The 15,101-nt window shown below is 43.7% G+C and overlaps 1 protein-coding gene across 2 annotated transcripts in view; it reads right to left on the reverse strand.

Moving 5' to 3' along the window:
* Nucleotides 1-15,101, reverse strand: part of Nuggc (nuclear GTPase, germinal center associated) — a 53,316-nt gene that overhangs the window by 15,640 nt on the left and 22,575 nt on the right. For both annotated transcript variants that reach the window (XM_023714694.1, XM_004630749.2), the window contains 5 exons: nucleotides 10,764-10,939; nucleotides 9,406-9,424; nucleotides 9,161-9,250; nucleotides 2,041-2,146; nucleotides 287-420 (listed from right to left, as the gene is read on the reverse strand). In XM_023714694.1, coding sequence (XP_023570462.1) covers nucleotides 287-420; nucleotides 2,041-2,146; nucleotides 9,161-9,250; nucleotides 9,406-9,424; nucleotides 10,764-10,939 — 525 coding nt within the window. The remainder of the gene's footprint in view (nucleotides 1-286; nucleotides 421-2,040; nucleotides 2,147-9,160; nucleotides 9,251-9,405; nucleotides 9,425-10,763; nucleotides 10,940-15,101) is intronic.

The raw sequence follows: 15,101 nt of genomic DNA on the forward strand, positions 1-15,101 counted from the left end.
ATCTCAGGAGAGATGGAAAGTAGCCACTATTTTTGCATTTTCCTCTTGGCCCATCTGCCCAGGTAAAATATTTTAAAATTTCATTTTATAAAATAAACTCTTTTATCCAGATGTTATGATTTTAATTCTTGTATTATCTTTCTGTCCTCTTAGGGTCTCTAAGATTTATTTCTTCCTTTGATAGGAAAAGATGAGTATATATATATTGTGTTAATCTTCTGATGCTGTAAAAAGGACGCTCTGCCCTGGTGTGGTGGAGAGCATGGAAGCCCAGTGTCTTCATTACCGGCAGGTTCTCCGTGGAGTTGAAGCTGTCCGTGAGGAGCAAGAGGCCAAAGGCTTCTGTAACATACTTGGTCACCATCCTCCTCCTCTTGTCCAAGAGCCTTTTCCTGATGTACTCTCTTAGCTTTGGGATTTCTGGAATTCATAGGCAAGGAAAGCAATTTTAGAAGCCAGAAGTTTGTAACTAATAGAATTCCTAAAGTTGAAAGACCAGGTCTGTGGTCTGGATGAACTATAGCTGAAGGCCCGTGTGGGCTTACCGCCCACTAAACCAACTTTCCGAAGGACACTTTCTTCATGTCTCGGATCAACAACAATGAACAGCAGATCAGCTGGATAGTAATTTTATTTAGCTGTCCAAAACAAAATTCATAGAAAAGTACACTTTTTTTTAAATGGACACTTTCCCTTGGACTGGTCCACAGTGCAGAGTTGAAGCACAGGCTTTTACTTCTACTCTCTCAATAGGAATAGATGTTCCTATTACGACAAGTAGCCCCTACCATCAGCATAGACCAGAACTTGCCTTTGTGCTGACCTTTGGGTTGATGATAGATGTCACCTGTGCTTGTCCCATTTTTCCTGTGCATGGCAGGTTTTTAAATTTTTATTCCTGCACATACGACACTAATTTTGCCTTTGACATCTTGTTCCAGAAGGTTCCCCAATTTTGGGAACATGCCACACCTTCTGCTTCTTAAGTTCTGTTCACTATACATCTACACATCCAGTAAACCATGCAGGCATTGTCAGCCACCTCAGGCTCAGATCAGAGTACAGCTTGGATCCCACCTGCTCACTCAGTTGTCAAAAAGCACGAGGATACAGACCTCAAGACCTCCTGAGAGTACTCAGAGCCAGCACCATTTGCAATGCCTGGCTTTTCCTTTAAGTCTTGCACACAGGTTGGCATTAGCTCCTTATCTAGGCTCTCAGTTCTATAAGGAAAGGAGCCACGTCTTCTACTTTTCTACCTCAAAGACAAGGCATATAAGACACTCAGAAACTACATCAAATATCCACATCTGAGTGGATGAGGAATCTCAGGCTACATACCAAGGACATTACAACCTGATCCCTTGACCATTGCTAACCCATGGTAAGATTTAGAGAAAAGATGAATAAAGTGAACTGTGACCTCAGACTCCCCAGTACTGTGGGGAGAAAAAATAGATAGATAGATGGATAGATAGATAGATAGATAGATAGATATTATTATAGATATAATACAAAACATGTAATATAATATTATGTAATCTATTATGTATTATATATATATGATTGAAAATATGGTATTCTAAATTTTAAAAATCATTACAGTAAAAGACACATTGCCATAAAATTTCTCCCAAACGCCCTCTCACTTCTAATACACTTATCCCACCATTCTTGATACTTTCTGAAGCAGTTCTGGAAAGTCCTCTTTCAGGAATATCTTAATTTGTGCTGTTGTGGTTACCTTGACGACCTGAACTGATTGAAAATGTCTCCCTTTCATGGTCATTTTGACATCAGAGAAAGGCCAGAAGTCGTCACACAGTACCCCATGCGGTGAATGGGGTGGATGAGGACACACTGTCATGTTTTTATGAGCAGCGACATTCACCACATTTTTTTTACCACACCTTATATATACGTTTGCTAATAGGTATAGACACTGTGGCAAACTGGAGCAAAAAGTTCTGTGACAGGCTACTGAGACTTCCAAGCTCAGAGCTGGCAATGCTAGTGACTAAGGTAAGAAACACAAATTACCAGTTTCCTCCTCAGTAAGGAGAGCCTGCTGCCAATACTCATGGGCGCTGACCGTGTACACCAAGTCCGAGGCTTTCAGCACCTTGGAGTCAGCCGGTAGTTTTCTCTGAAGAGGGATACATTGAGAAGAGAACAGGTCAGCCAGGAAAAGCAAACACCACACATGCCTTGTGAGAACCTCAGCAAATTCCAGCCCATCTACTCCCAGCTCTCCAGGCACCCCAGAAGGAGCATAATTCTAAATTTGTAGTGCTGCCATCTCTCTTATTCTCAGTAAACTCAGTTTTATTTTGTTTTGTTTAATTTTGATTTGGTTTGGTTTTCTTTGAGACAGTGTCTTGCTAGGTAGTTCAGGCTGGCCTCAACTCCCAACTGACTTTCCTGACTTGGCCTCTGAGTGCTGAGATCATGGGCATGTGCCACCATGCCCAGCTAGTAAGGTCAGTTGTGAGAGAACTGTCTCACAAGCACTAGTCTCTTGGAAATTACAAATACCAATTCTAGAAGGAAATGTACAGAGAAAATAGTTCAGAAGTATATATCAATGCTCAAAGTAAGAAAGTACTAGAAAGGATCCTTTTATGGGACAGAGAAGCATGGTGAACACAGGGCTGGAGTGTAGATCAGTGGAAGAGCACATGCTGAGCATGTGTGCGGGCCCCTGGGTTCAAGCCCCAGGACTGAACGAGGATCAAATAGGCAGCGGCACACTGTTAGCAAAAAGCAGAAGAACTCTGAAGATAGCCTGCCGCCGGATGCTGTCTGTCTCATGGCTTCACAAACCGACTTGAGTAACATCACTGCAGCTTGAACTAGGCAAAAGTGGGAGAGTTTTCACCACAGGAATCAGCGCATGGTACATTATATATCAGAGGGTTTTTATTATTTGTTAGATACAGATTTGTGGGGGGGGGTTGTTTGTCTTTTTTGAAACAGGGTCTTGATAAGCCATTCAGGCTGGCCTTGAGCTCACTTTGTAGCCCAGGCTGGTCTCTAACTTGCAACAATCCTAAGATTACAGGTATCACCACCACACCCAGCCATATTTGGCTTTTTAAAACTACCTATACAACAACATTGGAGAGGTCTTTAAAAAGTGAAAGTTTCTTTCCCAATGGCTAATGAGTTATCATATACATTTTAATGCAGAGTAGTGTTTAAGGATATAATTAAATGTCAAGAAATTCAGAATTAGGTGAGAACACATTTTTCTATGATTAGAAGAATATCACTGAGAAGTCATGCTAGACTCATACATAAATATTGTTCCAAAAGCTTTTATTATTCTTACTGAAAGGAAAAGATGAGAGAAATTGGGGGAGACAGAAGTAGAGCTGTCAGTCTCCTTCTGATATAAAAAAGCAAACGAGTAGCCTCCCCCCAGTCATGTCCTCTGTGACAGCTCCGAAGCCAGATCACCTTCAAGTTTGCGTGCATGCAGTTAAAGTTGGAACAGAGATTCCTGGGTAGTAGACCAGAAATCCCCAGGTTAGGGATTGAATTGGGTCCCCCATTGATAAAGTCCTAATTCCTAGTATCTAAGAATGTGACCTTACATAGAAATTGGGTTATGGCACATGCAGTTAAGATGAGGTCATACCAGAATAGGGTGAGCCCCAAATCCAGCATGACTGGTGTCCTTATAACAAGTGGACATTTGCATCCAGAGACACACAAAGAAAGAATGCCATGTGACAACTGCAGTCATGGTGTCACCAGAAGCCAGAGAGCCCTGGGGCAGACCCTTCCCCAGCACTGTCAGGGGGAGCGCAGCCTTGCTAGCCCCTCGACTTGGAGCATTTTTGCTTTCCAAACCAGAGAAACTTCTGCTGTTCTAACCTGCAAGGCATGGGGGCCTCTCTTACAGCACGCTGAGCACAGTACCTGCGTGACCTTGTCACAGATGTCCACATTGCCCCTCCCCCAAGGGGCTATGTGCATTGCTGGCACTGATCCATTTAATTCCATTTAAGAAGAATATAGCATGTTTTGGCATTGAAAAAGAAAAACTTCTGTTCACACAAAAGGCTTGAAAAGAGAATACTGAGGTGTACATTTGATATTAATTAAAAACATGGTCATGGTTCAAGGGATGGACAATAGTTGCAGGCTTTCTCGCAAAAAGCAACACTAAGGGCCTCCTAGGACTGGGAAAGAGAAGCCCTCACACGTAAATGAAACTGGGTGAGGTTTGGACACTAAAATGGGTACAAAGTGACTGCCTATCTTATATCTTGCCAGACAGATCCCGAGATCAAAACTAGCGCAATGCAGGTAATGACTTGGAAGAAACTCACAGAGAGAACAGCACAGCACTCTTGGAAGAAGTGCAGTATCCCCAGTATTCCTGAAAGTGTAGAGAATGATGCTAAGAGAAAAGAACTGAGTGTTCCCTTATGCACGATTGAAGCCAGGCGGGGTGGCCGACACCTGTAAAGCCAGCATTGCGGGAGGCTTAAAGAAGAGGTTCGTGAATTGGAACCCAACTTGAACAATTTAGAGAATTAGCAAGACCCTGCCTCAAAACTAAACAAGAGCTGGGCATACAGATCCCAGCCACGCCCCTAGGTTCAATCTCCAGCATCACAAAACAAAAACAACAACAAAAATATGATCTAGGGCTAGGGAAAGAGCTCAGCGGAATAAGTGCTTGCCTGGCAAGCATAAGGGCCTGAGTTCAACCCCTGGTGCCACTAAAAATATAAATTAAAAAAATATGATCTAGTTAAGTTGGACCCTGAATAGAAAAAACAGTTGCAGAAATACCTTACCAATATATTTTATTATATTTTCAGCATTTTAATGCACAAGAGTATATGTGATTTATAACACCCATAACCTAATACAGCTCTTTTGATAATATAAAATAAAAACTCTCATAAGAAAACATTATGTCATAGTCTTATTAATTTGCAGGGTTTTTTTTCTTTTTTAGAAAATATAAAATAGTAGTATACCTTAAAATTGAAGATATCTTAAACCTTTCAAAAATATAAAACATTTGCTTTCCAGGGGAAGGGGAGGATACTCTACAGTCTTAAAGGTACAAAAATAATTATAAAGGTGACAGTGAAATGAACCAAACCCATTATATAAATTATTTTATATTGAGCTTCAAAAATGATTTGCAAGCATAACAATCTGTGTATGCTACATTTATTTTTACAGGTACTTATAGGGTCAAAGTTCATAAGTATAGTTTAAAATGTCTACAGGAAATATAATTTGGCTTAAAAATGGCACAATCTTAAAAAGAAATCAAACTTATCTACTCTGTATACTAAAGGAACATTAATCAAAGTAAAAATTTTAGTACAAAAGTTTCTAGGGTTGTAAATAAGACTTATAAATTGAGTGTAATGACTCCTGATTATCTTTGATAGCTTAAATACAAATGATTTCAATCATACAACACCTCACTTATGCACAGCCATCAGTAATTTTCATAGTCAAACAAGCCACGGAACGGCCAGTTTGCGTCTCCAGTGGGTGTCACTGGGCAAGTACGTGGGACACTGACATGCTCAGGCATCCCACTCCACGGCTTTCCCCGCAGTGAGCTGCTCCAAGCAGCCAGCAACCGCCGTCCTTTGCCTCCCCAGACCTCTGTCCCAGAGGCTGTTCTGAGCGTGAGCCGGCGGCGGGAGTCTGCGGTGAACGCAGATGCTTCCAGAGCCAGTCCCAGCCAGCAGGGGCAGGGCATGTGCTGTGGGGCCACCAGCGCACGGTACGAAAGCTGTCTTTATGATTTCCCTTGGTATCTTTAAAAATTCCAGATGTCAAAGCTAAGGAAAGTTCTAGCCTACAAATTAAGAGAATTCCAGAGCTTTGGGAGAAAGGGGAAGGTTTCTGTTAGCTTTATCTGCCAAAAAGACAATGTTAAGTCCTACATTCTTCATTTTTAAAAAAATCTTGTTTTTCCCTAGTAAAATAATGTCCCCGTTCAAATTGTTTCAGGAAAATAAGCTTTCTTGACAAAAATGAAACAAATCATTCAGAATGCTATGAATTGCACATTTGTGCCTTCCTAAAATTTGTATATTGAAATCCTAACCCCCACAGTGATGGTTTTAGCAGGTGGGGCCTTGTGAAGTGATTAGGTCATAAGGGTGGAGCCTTTCCCAGTGGGAATTAGTGCCCTTAAAAAGAGTCCCCACCCTTTCTACCATGTGAGGACACAGTGAGATGATGACCATCACTCTGTGAGTCAGGAAGCAGGCACTTGCCAGACACCAAATGTGCCAGCCCCTTGATCTCCGGCTTCAGCCTGCAGAGCCCTGAGAAGTGTCTGTGGCTTACAAACTGCCTCCTCTGGGGTGCTTTTGTTCTATCAGCCCAAATGGACTAAGGCGTGGTGAATCCCTAAAGCCTTGGAGGAATAATGAGAAGAACAGACACCTCATTAAAGCTCCTTTTCAACTCCTTCCCTGTAGCACTGGGTGCAAGGGCTGCTCAGAACAGCAGGCAAGGAAATGTTCCTAGAATAATGTGTGTGTGTGTGCGCACGCGCGCGTGTGTGTGTGAGAGAGCTAAGGTGGAGTTTCAACTTGTGTGCTGTGGGATCCACCCAGGGGTTGGTGGGGCACACTGCTAGATGGGCGCTGGGGTGTCCATCTGGTCCTTCGGCCCCTTGCTCTGGCACTGTTTCCTGTTGCACTTCTTGGTGCCATGAATTAAGCAGCTCTGCTCTACTAAACACTTCCACCACAACATCCCTGCCTGCAACCAGCTGACTACGGACTGAAACCGCAAGCAACTTAAAGCTCTATTCCCTTAAGTTGTGAGTGTTGGGCATTGTGTCTACGCAATGAGAAGGCTGATCCTTCCTTCTCTTCTTCTCTTGACAAGACAGTCTCTTGAATGAGGAGATGGCTGGACCCACTGCAACCAGGCTCAAATCTGGTCCTTCCCCTGAAGGATCCTGTGCAGGGTCTCCTCACTGAAACCAGTGAGCAGTTTTTAGTCCTTATGTTCCTTGGTAACTTTAAAAAGATTGAGCACTCTTCTTTCTTCGCTCTTCTCTCTCACCTTCACTGACTTCATTTATCTCCTCCCAGTGCCTTCTTAGTGCTCTGTGCCATGTCCTCTGGAGGCTCTTTTTGCCCTAGAGATAGTGTTGTTTTTCTGTTTGTTCCATATTGGAAGTTGAATCGAGGATCTCACACATGCTACTCAAGGACTCTTCCACTGGGCTACCCATCAGCCTCTTCCTCCTTTGCTTTCATAATTTTCATTTTATAATTTTAAAATATGCCAGCCAATAACCATCTAAATGACTACCTCACAACAACCTTCTCATATTTTATTATTAATATTAAACTTGCTCCACATGAAGGCATGTACTACAAGTGACGTTTTCACAGTCATTCAAACAATGTAAGGAGGGATGGATCTGTAGACCTCAAAAGAACTTGCACCCAACTAGGAACTTCAGTGACCTCTTCCAGCTGACATTCTTAAGGTTTGCCCAGACACTCTCATGCAAACCAATCTGCCACATTTATTAGGAGTAAACCTAGTTATGAATTGTGCTTTAAAGTATTTTGTTTTCTGTTCCAGAAATAATCTGATTAGGTCTTCACAAAATGTGTATTTCTTTAATATCACCAAGACCAAAAGATTAAGAGCAGTTCTATTGAGTTATCACCTCTTGAAAACTGGCATTCAATTACTCAGTAGATTTGGCTTAAATATGAGGCTTGGTCATGCTGAATTAGAAAAAGAGCTTCAACATGTTCAATTCCATGTACATAATACAAAGACATTCTCTGCATCAATATCATTGAAGTCAAAGTACAAAAAGCCATTGAATACAGAACAAGGCATAGGCCAATTGTTCTTATTATTGAATCCAGGAGTGAAGATTTAGTTTTGGCAAAACTAGGTTATCTGTCACATAATACTAACTCTGATACATCACTTCTGTTGCTCTCTTTGTACTTCATCTTAAAGTTGGCTTCTACTGTATAGCTACATGAGACTATTACAAGAAGTTTTACGTTTGCCCTATTTTAGTGACAAAATAGTAAAAATAACTTAAGGGAACATTAAGATTCCCACAGAATGATTACTCAACCTTGGAAAATTCAGCAGAGGCCACAGTGCCTACTGCGCCCTATCCGTACACATTTTGCTGAACTATTCATTCAAAACTACTCACACTAAGTTCACCAGACATGGCAGACATGGTTTATGCCAAACATGTCCTCCAAAAGTTTTATGTGTGTAGAAGGGGATTGACTGTGGGGGCACTATACTCATTAGGGGAGTCACCCATTGATAAGTTCAGTAGGTGAATGTATTCTAGGGAGGTGGGGATCTGGTTGGAGGTGTGTCACTGGGGGTGTGACCTGGAAGGCTACATTCTTGGCCCAGTTCCCTCTCCCTCTCTCTGTCATCTCCCATCCCTGGGTGGTATGGGATGAACAGCTGTCCTCCACTGGGCTTTTCTACCATGGCATTTCTGTCCTGGGGTCTGCCAACCATGGACTAAATCCAGTTTAGTCAGTGAAGACAGTGAGTCAAATAAACCTCTTCTCCTTTCAATTGTGGGTGTTGGGTATTTTGTCCCAGGGATGGGAAAGTAAATCAACAACCTACTTCATCATGTTCTTGCTTCTGCTGCAAGTTCCCCTTCTCCTGCTTCTTTACCTAACTAAAGACTACTAGTTCTTTACATTTCTATTCAGGAGGCTGGAAATTTTCCCTGAACCATTCCTCAATGTGGCCTTCCCCTATGCCTGTATAATTCAGCCATTTTTCCTGTGCTCCTACCTCCATGGTTCTGCAGGAAAACACACCTCGAGCTGTACAGAGAGACCTCTGATTTGACTACATGTCATTCTCAGGACGCCATATCATCATCCAGTCCTTCCAGCAATCATAATCATACAGGCAGAGATTATTATCTCATCATTTTACAGAAGTGGAGTGGAGAGGTAATGGAACTTGCTTAGGGTCACAGAGGTAATATGCAGTTGTTTGTCCTGGCTAAGTCCAAACGAGACGCTCCTAAGCTTTCTGCCTTTACTAATACACAAGGCTAAATACACATCTGTTTCTCAAATGCCAGGAGTTGAGAAGAAAAAAAAAAAAGCGACAGGAAAATTTAGAAACTTACCTCAAGCTTTTCCTTGAGAATTCTACTCTTTTGTAGCTTTATTGTTTTGTTCCTTTCCAAAACTGCCTCTTGCTGATTCTGAATAACTCGCTACATTGTGAAAGAAAATAAAAAGCATGCAAAAAAAATAAGGTTATTAATAGCAATGAAATGGCAAGACACCCAAACTATCAAATATGTACATACAGTATTATGCAGTATTGATCATAAAAAGTATTGTTAAAAAATAACTGGTCCATACTTACAGTTCCCACTTTTCTTTCCCTGAAATGAGATTTAAAAAATGTCACAATTACTGAATTTTCACTATATGTCCCAGCAGTCTTCTAACTTTTCTTAAAAACATCTCTGTCTTTATATGAGCTCTCTTTGATCCAATACCCCCTTTTCTGACCCATCTCCAGGATCCACTTGGGGAAAAAAATGCCTTCTTTCTTATCAGTGAGCCAGATTATGCATTCTGAAACTTCCTGTGACTCCCTTCCTGTCCTGTTTGGAAGGCACCCTCACCCTGGGGTCCCACAGAACTTGACTTATCCATCGCCTATACCGTTTGACCCTCTTTTAGACCAGGCATTCAGAGACTAGACAATCCGCTGCTTCTACCACAATTTAATGAACACTTATCAGATCAGATTTCATTGTGTTTAGTGTCCGTGTTGGCAGCAGAAAAGTTTAGTTTGAGATAGTATCGCATGGTAGAGTGGGGTGGAGAGCAACTGCAGTAGAAAAAGAGAAACTGAGACTCAAACCCATATCATGAGAGCATGTGAATTCTGTTATACACCACAGTCAGACCAGAGTTTCCCTGGGGTAGGGGGAAATGGTGGACAAGACTGGCTCAAAAGTTCTTGTGAGAGTAGGAAGTGTCAACTACATTGTAGCTCACATTCACAGGCCCTGTGTGCCCTACACAGCCCAACTCATACCCGCTGCTCCTCTGTTGGCCCCCTTACACTCTCAAAGGTGTACCAACATGGAAGCTCAGTTAAGTTTTCTCATTACTTGGGGTTACTTGTGGTAGGCAAGATCTACATGGAAACCAACATCTGCTAACATACATCCACTGAGCTCTACAATGCTTACTTTTCATTATTAGTTGTTAGACTGTTACTCTAAAAGAATATTTTACCTCATGCCAACATTCTAAAACTTGGATGATCTTTTTCAAATGAACAAAAAATCTCAGCAGTAGACAGACCAGAAGTAGAATTTTATACTTCAAAGTTGGTCTGGATCAGATAGCTTTACGGAATGTGGCCGTTAGTGCTGGAGTATCTATACTGTCATTCATATCTGTGAGGTAGGAGGGCCACACTGCACCATCTGTGTGTCAACATGTGCATGACCCCCTCCCCAGAGCTGTGTCAAGGACAGCTGGCCTGGCACTTAGCAGCTACCTGAAAGGGAACCAGGTGGCTCAGATTCTGCAGACCACCCACCCAAGCATCCTAGTCTCCCAGGAAGTCACCCAGGCTTCTCTTTCACCCCCAGTAATCACTTCCTGAAGACTAAAGTGATGTCAAGGTCTTTCATTAGTGTAGCAGACACAGAGGGCAAAGTCACCGGCTGGGACCCACGGCCCATGAGCCCAGCACCATACCTGAGATACTCCAGCAGGTTGAGTTTGTCAGTCTTGGTGACCACCAGGGCAATGTCTGTGCAGAAGCCACGCTGGCAGGCCTTGATGCTCTCGTTCAGGAGGTCTTCATGGGCTCTTCCCCCAGAAACTCTCTCTATGTCGCTGATCACCCAGATCACTGAGCACTTACCAATGGTCTGTAGAACATGTGGGGTAGGTGTCAGAACGGGGATGCAACCCAGTTCTGGGGTTGTCTGCCTCTCCTCTGAGTCTGTATCACCTGACTGATCTACCACAGGACCTCTCAGAGCCACCATGTAGGGCTAGCTCTCTTTCCCTGAAGGGAAAGGGCTGTCTTGCACCTCTCATCTTGAAATTCAGCACCTCAAGCACAGTGCTTGGCCCACACCACACCTTTGCAGCTGTCTTTGGAGCAACGGACTGATGGCATTCTCAAAATCTGTCATCCTGATCTGTCACTTGCTTGCTCACCTCAGTTGCCCTCTAGAGAAAATAAGTTGCTCCTGCAGAACTGGTTTTGGTTGTCATCTACCCAAAACCGTCAGCTTTTGGCATCCTTTTGATGTTTTCCTGTTATGTTGAGCACACAGCCACCATGTGGCAGCAGGGAGCCACAACCCTATGATTCAGCTGCAGAGGCCAATAGACATGAAATCACTACTAGCACAAATGTTGCTTTATTAGATATGCAACTTTTGTGTATTGAATAACCATGTTTCCCTGTGTTGCTTATTCTTATTTCTTATTTCTCAGTGTCATTTTGCTTATCTTATGTCCACCTGAGAGATGGAGTTTATTTGTACTTTGCACACCCAGGGGTCACTAATGTGTGACTTAATAATCATTATTGTGCTTCCTACCAGCAGCTTTAACTAATGGAGGTTGTGTGCCCCAGGGGATGTCTGGCGCTAGCTGGAGATGTTTCTATTGTGCATTTTGGGGGTACTAGTGAATGAAGGCTCGCGGTCCTATATGCCCAGAACAGCCATGCATAACAGAGAATTATCTGGCCCCAAATGTCATGAGATTGAGAGACCTTAACATAAAGTAGTGAGTTTCAAACTCATTTTGCCTATGACCATACAGTTTGGGAGTGGCAGCTTTTGAAACAGGAGCAGGTCTTCTAACTTCCCAGCTGTGGCTCTATCTACCACTCCCCATCCCTACAATGTCCCCTTGATCACCTTCCTTAAGACAAGACAGTCCCAGCATCCTTTCCCTTGGTAAGCACCCAGCTGAGGGAAAACCTGCCACATATAAACTTGATTTTTAAAATATAGCTGCTCTAGGGTTGGTCAAATAGCTCAGTGGATTAAAGCACCTGCAAGCAGGTGCAGGGGCCAGGGGTTCAATCCCTGGGCCTGCCCTGCCAGCCCCGCCCACAGGGTGTGCTGAGACAGCAATTAAGACTGGGCGTGGTGGCACACACCTATAATTCTAGCTCGTGGGAGGCTGTAAACAGGAAGATCACTAGGAATCTGACCTATGTAGTGAGACCCTGTAGACCATTAAGGAATACATTAAAAAAAAAAAATGCAGGGCCGGACAAATAGCTCAACAGATTCAAGTGCCTGCAAGCAGATGTAGGGGCCCGGGGTTTGATCCCTGGGCCTGCCATGCCAGTCCTGCCCCTGGGGCAAGCTGAGACAGCAATTGAGACTGTGCATGGTGGCACACACCTGTAATGCCAGATTTGGGGAGGCTGTAAACAGGCAGATCACTATGAGTCTGATCTAGTAGTGAGACCCTGAACACCCTGTAGACCCTTCCCAAAAAAAAAAAAAAAAAAAAAAAAATACAGCTGCTCTAGTGGAATTTGGAATGGAGGATCTGGAGCTACCATGCGCTCAATGCCCTCTGTCCACAAGTTCTTTGACCCCATGGATCAAGGTTTTAAAACCATTTGTTTCATGAACTGGACAAACCCTCTGAGCCACAGAGAAGAAAACAGGCCCTGAGAGGCAAAAAGACTACTTAGTGTCACCCAATTAGCGAGCCTGACTCTTCTCAGTTTGTGAGTAGACAAAAAAATGGGAAAAACTTTGTCCTTTTCTTTTTCAAATTATAAGTAACTCAGAGAAATAGGGCACCACCTCAGAGAAATAGTGTCCATAGGGGCAGCAACTGTCCAAGCAGGTGAGGAGAGTCGAGGGGCACCAGCTGGGAGCTCTTCTGGGGCAGGGCCTCTCAACCCATGTTCCCCAGGGTCTTAGTAAACTATAGGTTCATAACAAAGCACATACTAACTGGGAAAAGGGCTGCAATCATTAAGGTTGCAGTGGTTCAATTTCAGGCCCCACACAAAGTTCCTGAATACAAGGATTTCATACAGTTAAGGCTGGTGGAAGTCACAAAACAGCAAGACTGACTGGAGCAGAGTGGGTGGGATGGCACCTGGCACCAGCGTGGCTTCTGCACAGCCATTGCCCTGGTTTCGGTGGTCTCTGAGACTGACAAACTCAACCTGCTGGAGCGTCTCAGGTGTAGTGCTGGGATCATGGGATACAAGCCCCAGTCTGTGTCTTGAGTACGCTGATGAAAGAACCTGACAAGGGGCCTCAGAGGGGCTAGAGAACACAGCAAAAGTCACACGACTTCCAACTGGCTGACCAAGGATGTCTGACCTGTTATCATTTTTAGGGATACAGAGTTGGCAGCCAGCAAGATGTGTCACTGTGCTTGGCTCTCCCTGGAAGCAGGACAGTCTTCAATGACTGTGAGAGGCTGTCACAAAACCACAGGAATGCAGGAGCAGAGGCCAAGCACCATCCCTTGCGCCAGCCACCCTCCTCAGGGTATGTTTCCAGCCAGATCTGCTGGCTTTGATGAGCTGCCCAGCATATCTGAACTGTCTGTAACCATGCTTCATCCAAAGAACAGGCCTGGCTGCCTCCCCAGGCTGCCTCTGCCTGAACGAGCCAAGGTGGGTGGTTCCACTCCCAGAGCTGGGACCAGCGGAAAAGGAGGCTCCCATGGCCAGACCTGAGTCAGCTGACCAAGACAAAGATGCTGGAATGGATGGGAAATACTCTTAAAGCCTTTTCCACACTATGTCCTTTTCTTGTCCTCATTTCCTCCACTATACAGTACAACTGTACACATCACATAGGTTTTACACTTGATCTTAGCCAAAAGGCTGAGAAGCAATAGCACATAGGTTTTATTAGTCATCTAGAGATGATGTCAAGTATGCAGGAGGACTTGTGTGGGTTAAATGCAAGTCTACACCATTTGATATAAGGGACTTGAGCATCTGAGAATTCTGGTATCCAGGAGGGTCCTGCAGCACATCTCTCCGTGATACCAAGAGATATGATTGTGCATATTCGTAATAAGAGGCCACGATCAGCACGTTCTCAGCCACTTTGCATTGAGTTTTATCATGTAAGGTAACAGTGGCCATTAAGAATAGAGGCATCTTGGCAGGGCTATGATCTCAGTGTTATAAAGTGTAATTTACTTCTCTTATAATGGTACCTAGCACAGTTCAGCAAATGTCTGCTGTTATTATTAGCTATGATCTCCACATTCTTGGCACACAGGATATTGTGTTTGATAAATGAACAAAGAGATACATTCTTAGAAATACCTCACCATCTAAGTATAAAGTACAGATTAAATGCTCCAGATGCTTCACTCCTGGTTCACACATTGGGGGCAGCCTCTTCAGCTTTGCATCCAGGAGGTGCCTGGTCATTCTGTTGCTGGGAAGTGAATTCACAGCCAAGCCTCTGGTTGATGGGATGGACCATCATCCAGGCCACCACCCCTGGCCATAGCTGACTGGGGTAGACTGATGCCTAACCCGAGGAGGATTAATCTATTAAGTTGGGTATGGATCTATCAAATTTCTTTTCAGGACTTCGCGCTACAAGACACAGAACTAAACAGTGGTAGGCCTATGAACGGCAAGATCATTTAGAGACTGGGCTAAGATGGTCATTTTTGGCCACATGGATCCATATGGCTAAGAAAGCTAAGAGGAGAGGCAGGCTTTGTGGAGAGCCAAGCACAGTCACAAAAGACCTGCAGAGAAGGCGGAGGAGGCAGCTCTCTGATCTTGAGGAGATCTGGCCATGTCTCATGAGGCCTTCTGGTATCCTTCCATAAACCCCTTTTGGCTTAGAGTCACCAGCACAAGTGTTGTCTCACACCACAAGTGTTCACAGCCAAACCACTCTGTGCTTGCCTAGTAAGCTCTACTTTCTCATAGGCCTCTCCTTTGTTGGCCTTTGTTACATTACCTACCCTTCTTCCAGCCACCAGATCTACACTGTGATTCTAAAACATGGAAAGCAGAAGAACACAATTCAAGGAACCCATGAAATCCCTTAGGCT

This window comes from Octodon degus, unplaced genomic scaffold, assembly GCF_000260255.1.
Source record: "Octodon degus isolate 3935 unplaced genomic scaffold, OctDeg1.0 scaffold00036, whole genome shotgun sequence".
Classification (NCBI taxonomy): domain Eukaryota; kingdom Metazoa; phylum Chordata; class Mammalia; order Rodentia; family Octodontidae; genus Octodon; species Octodon degus.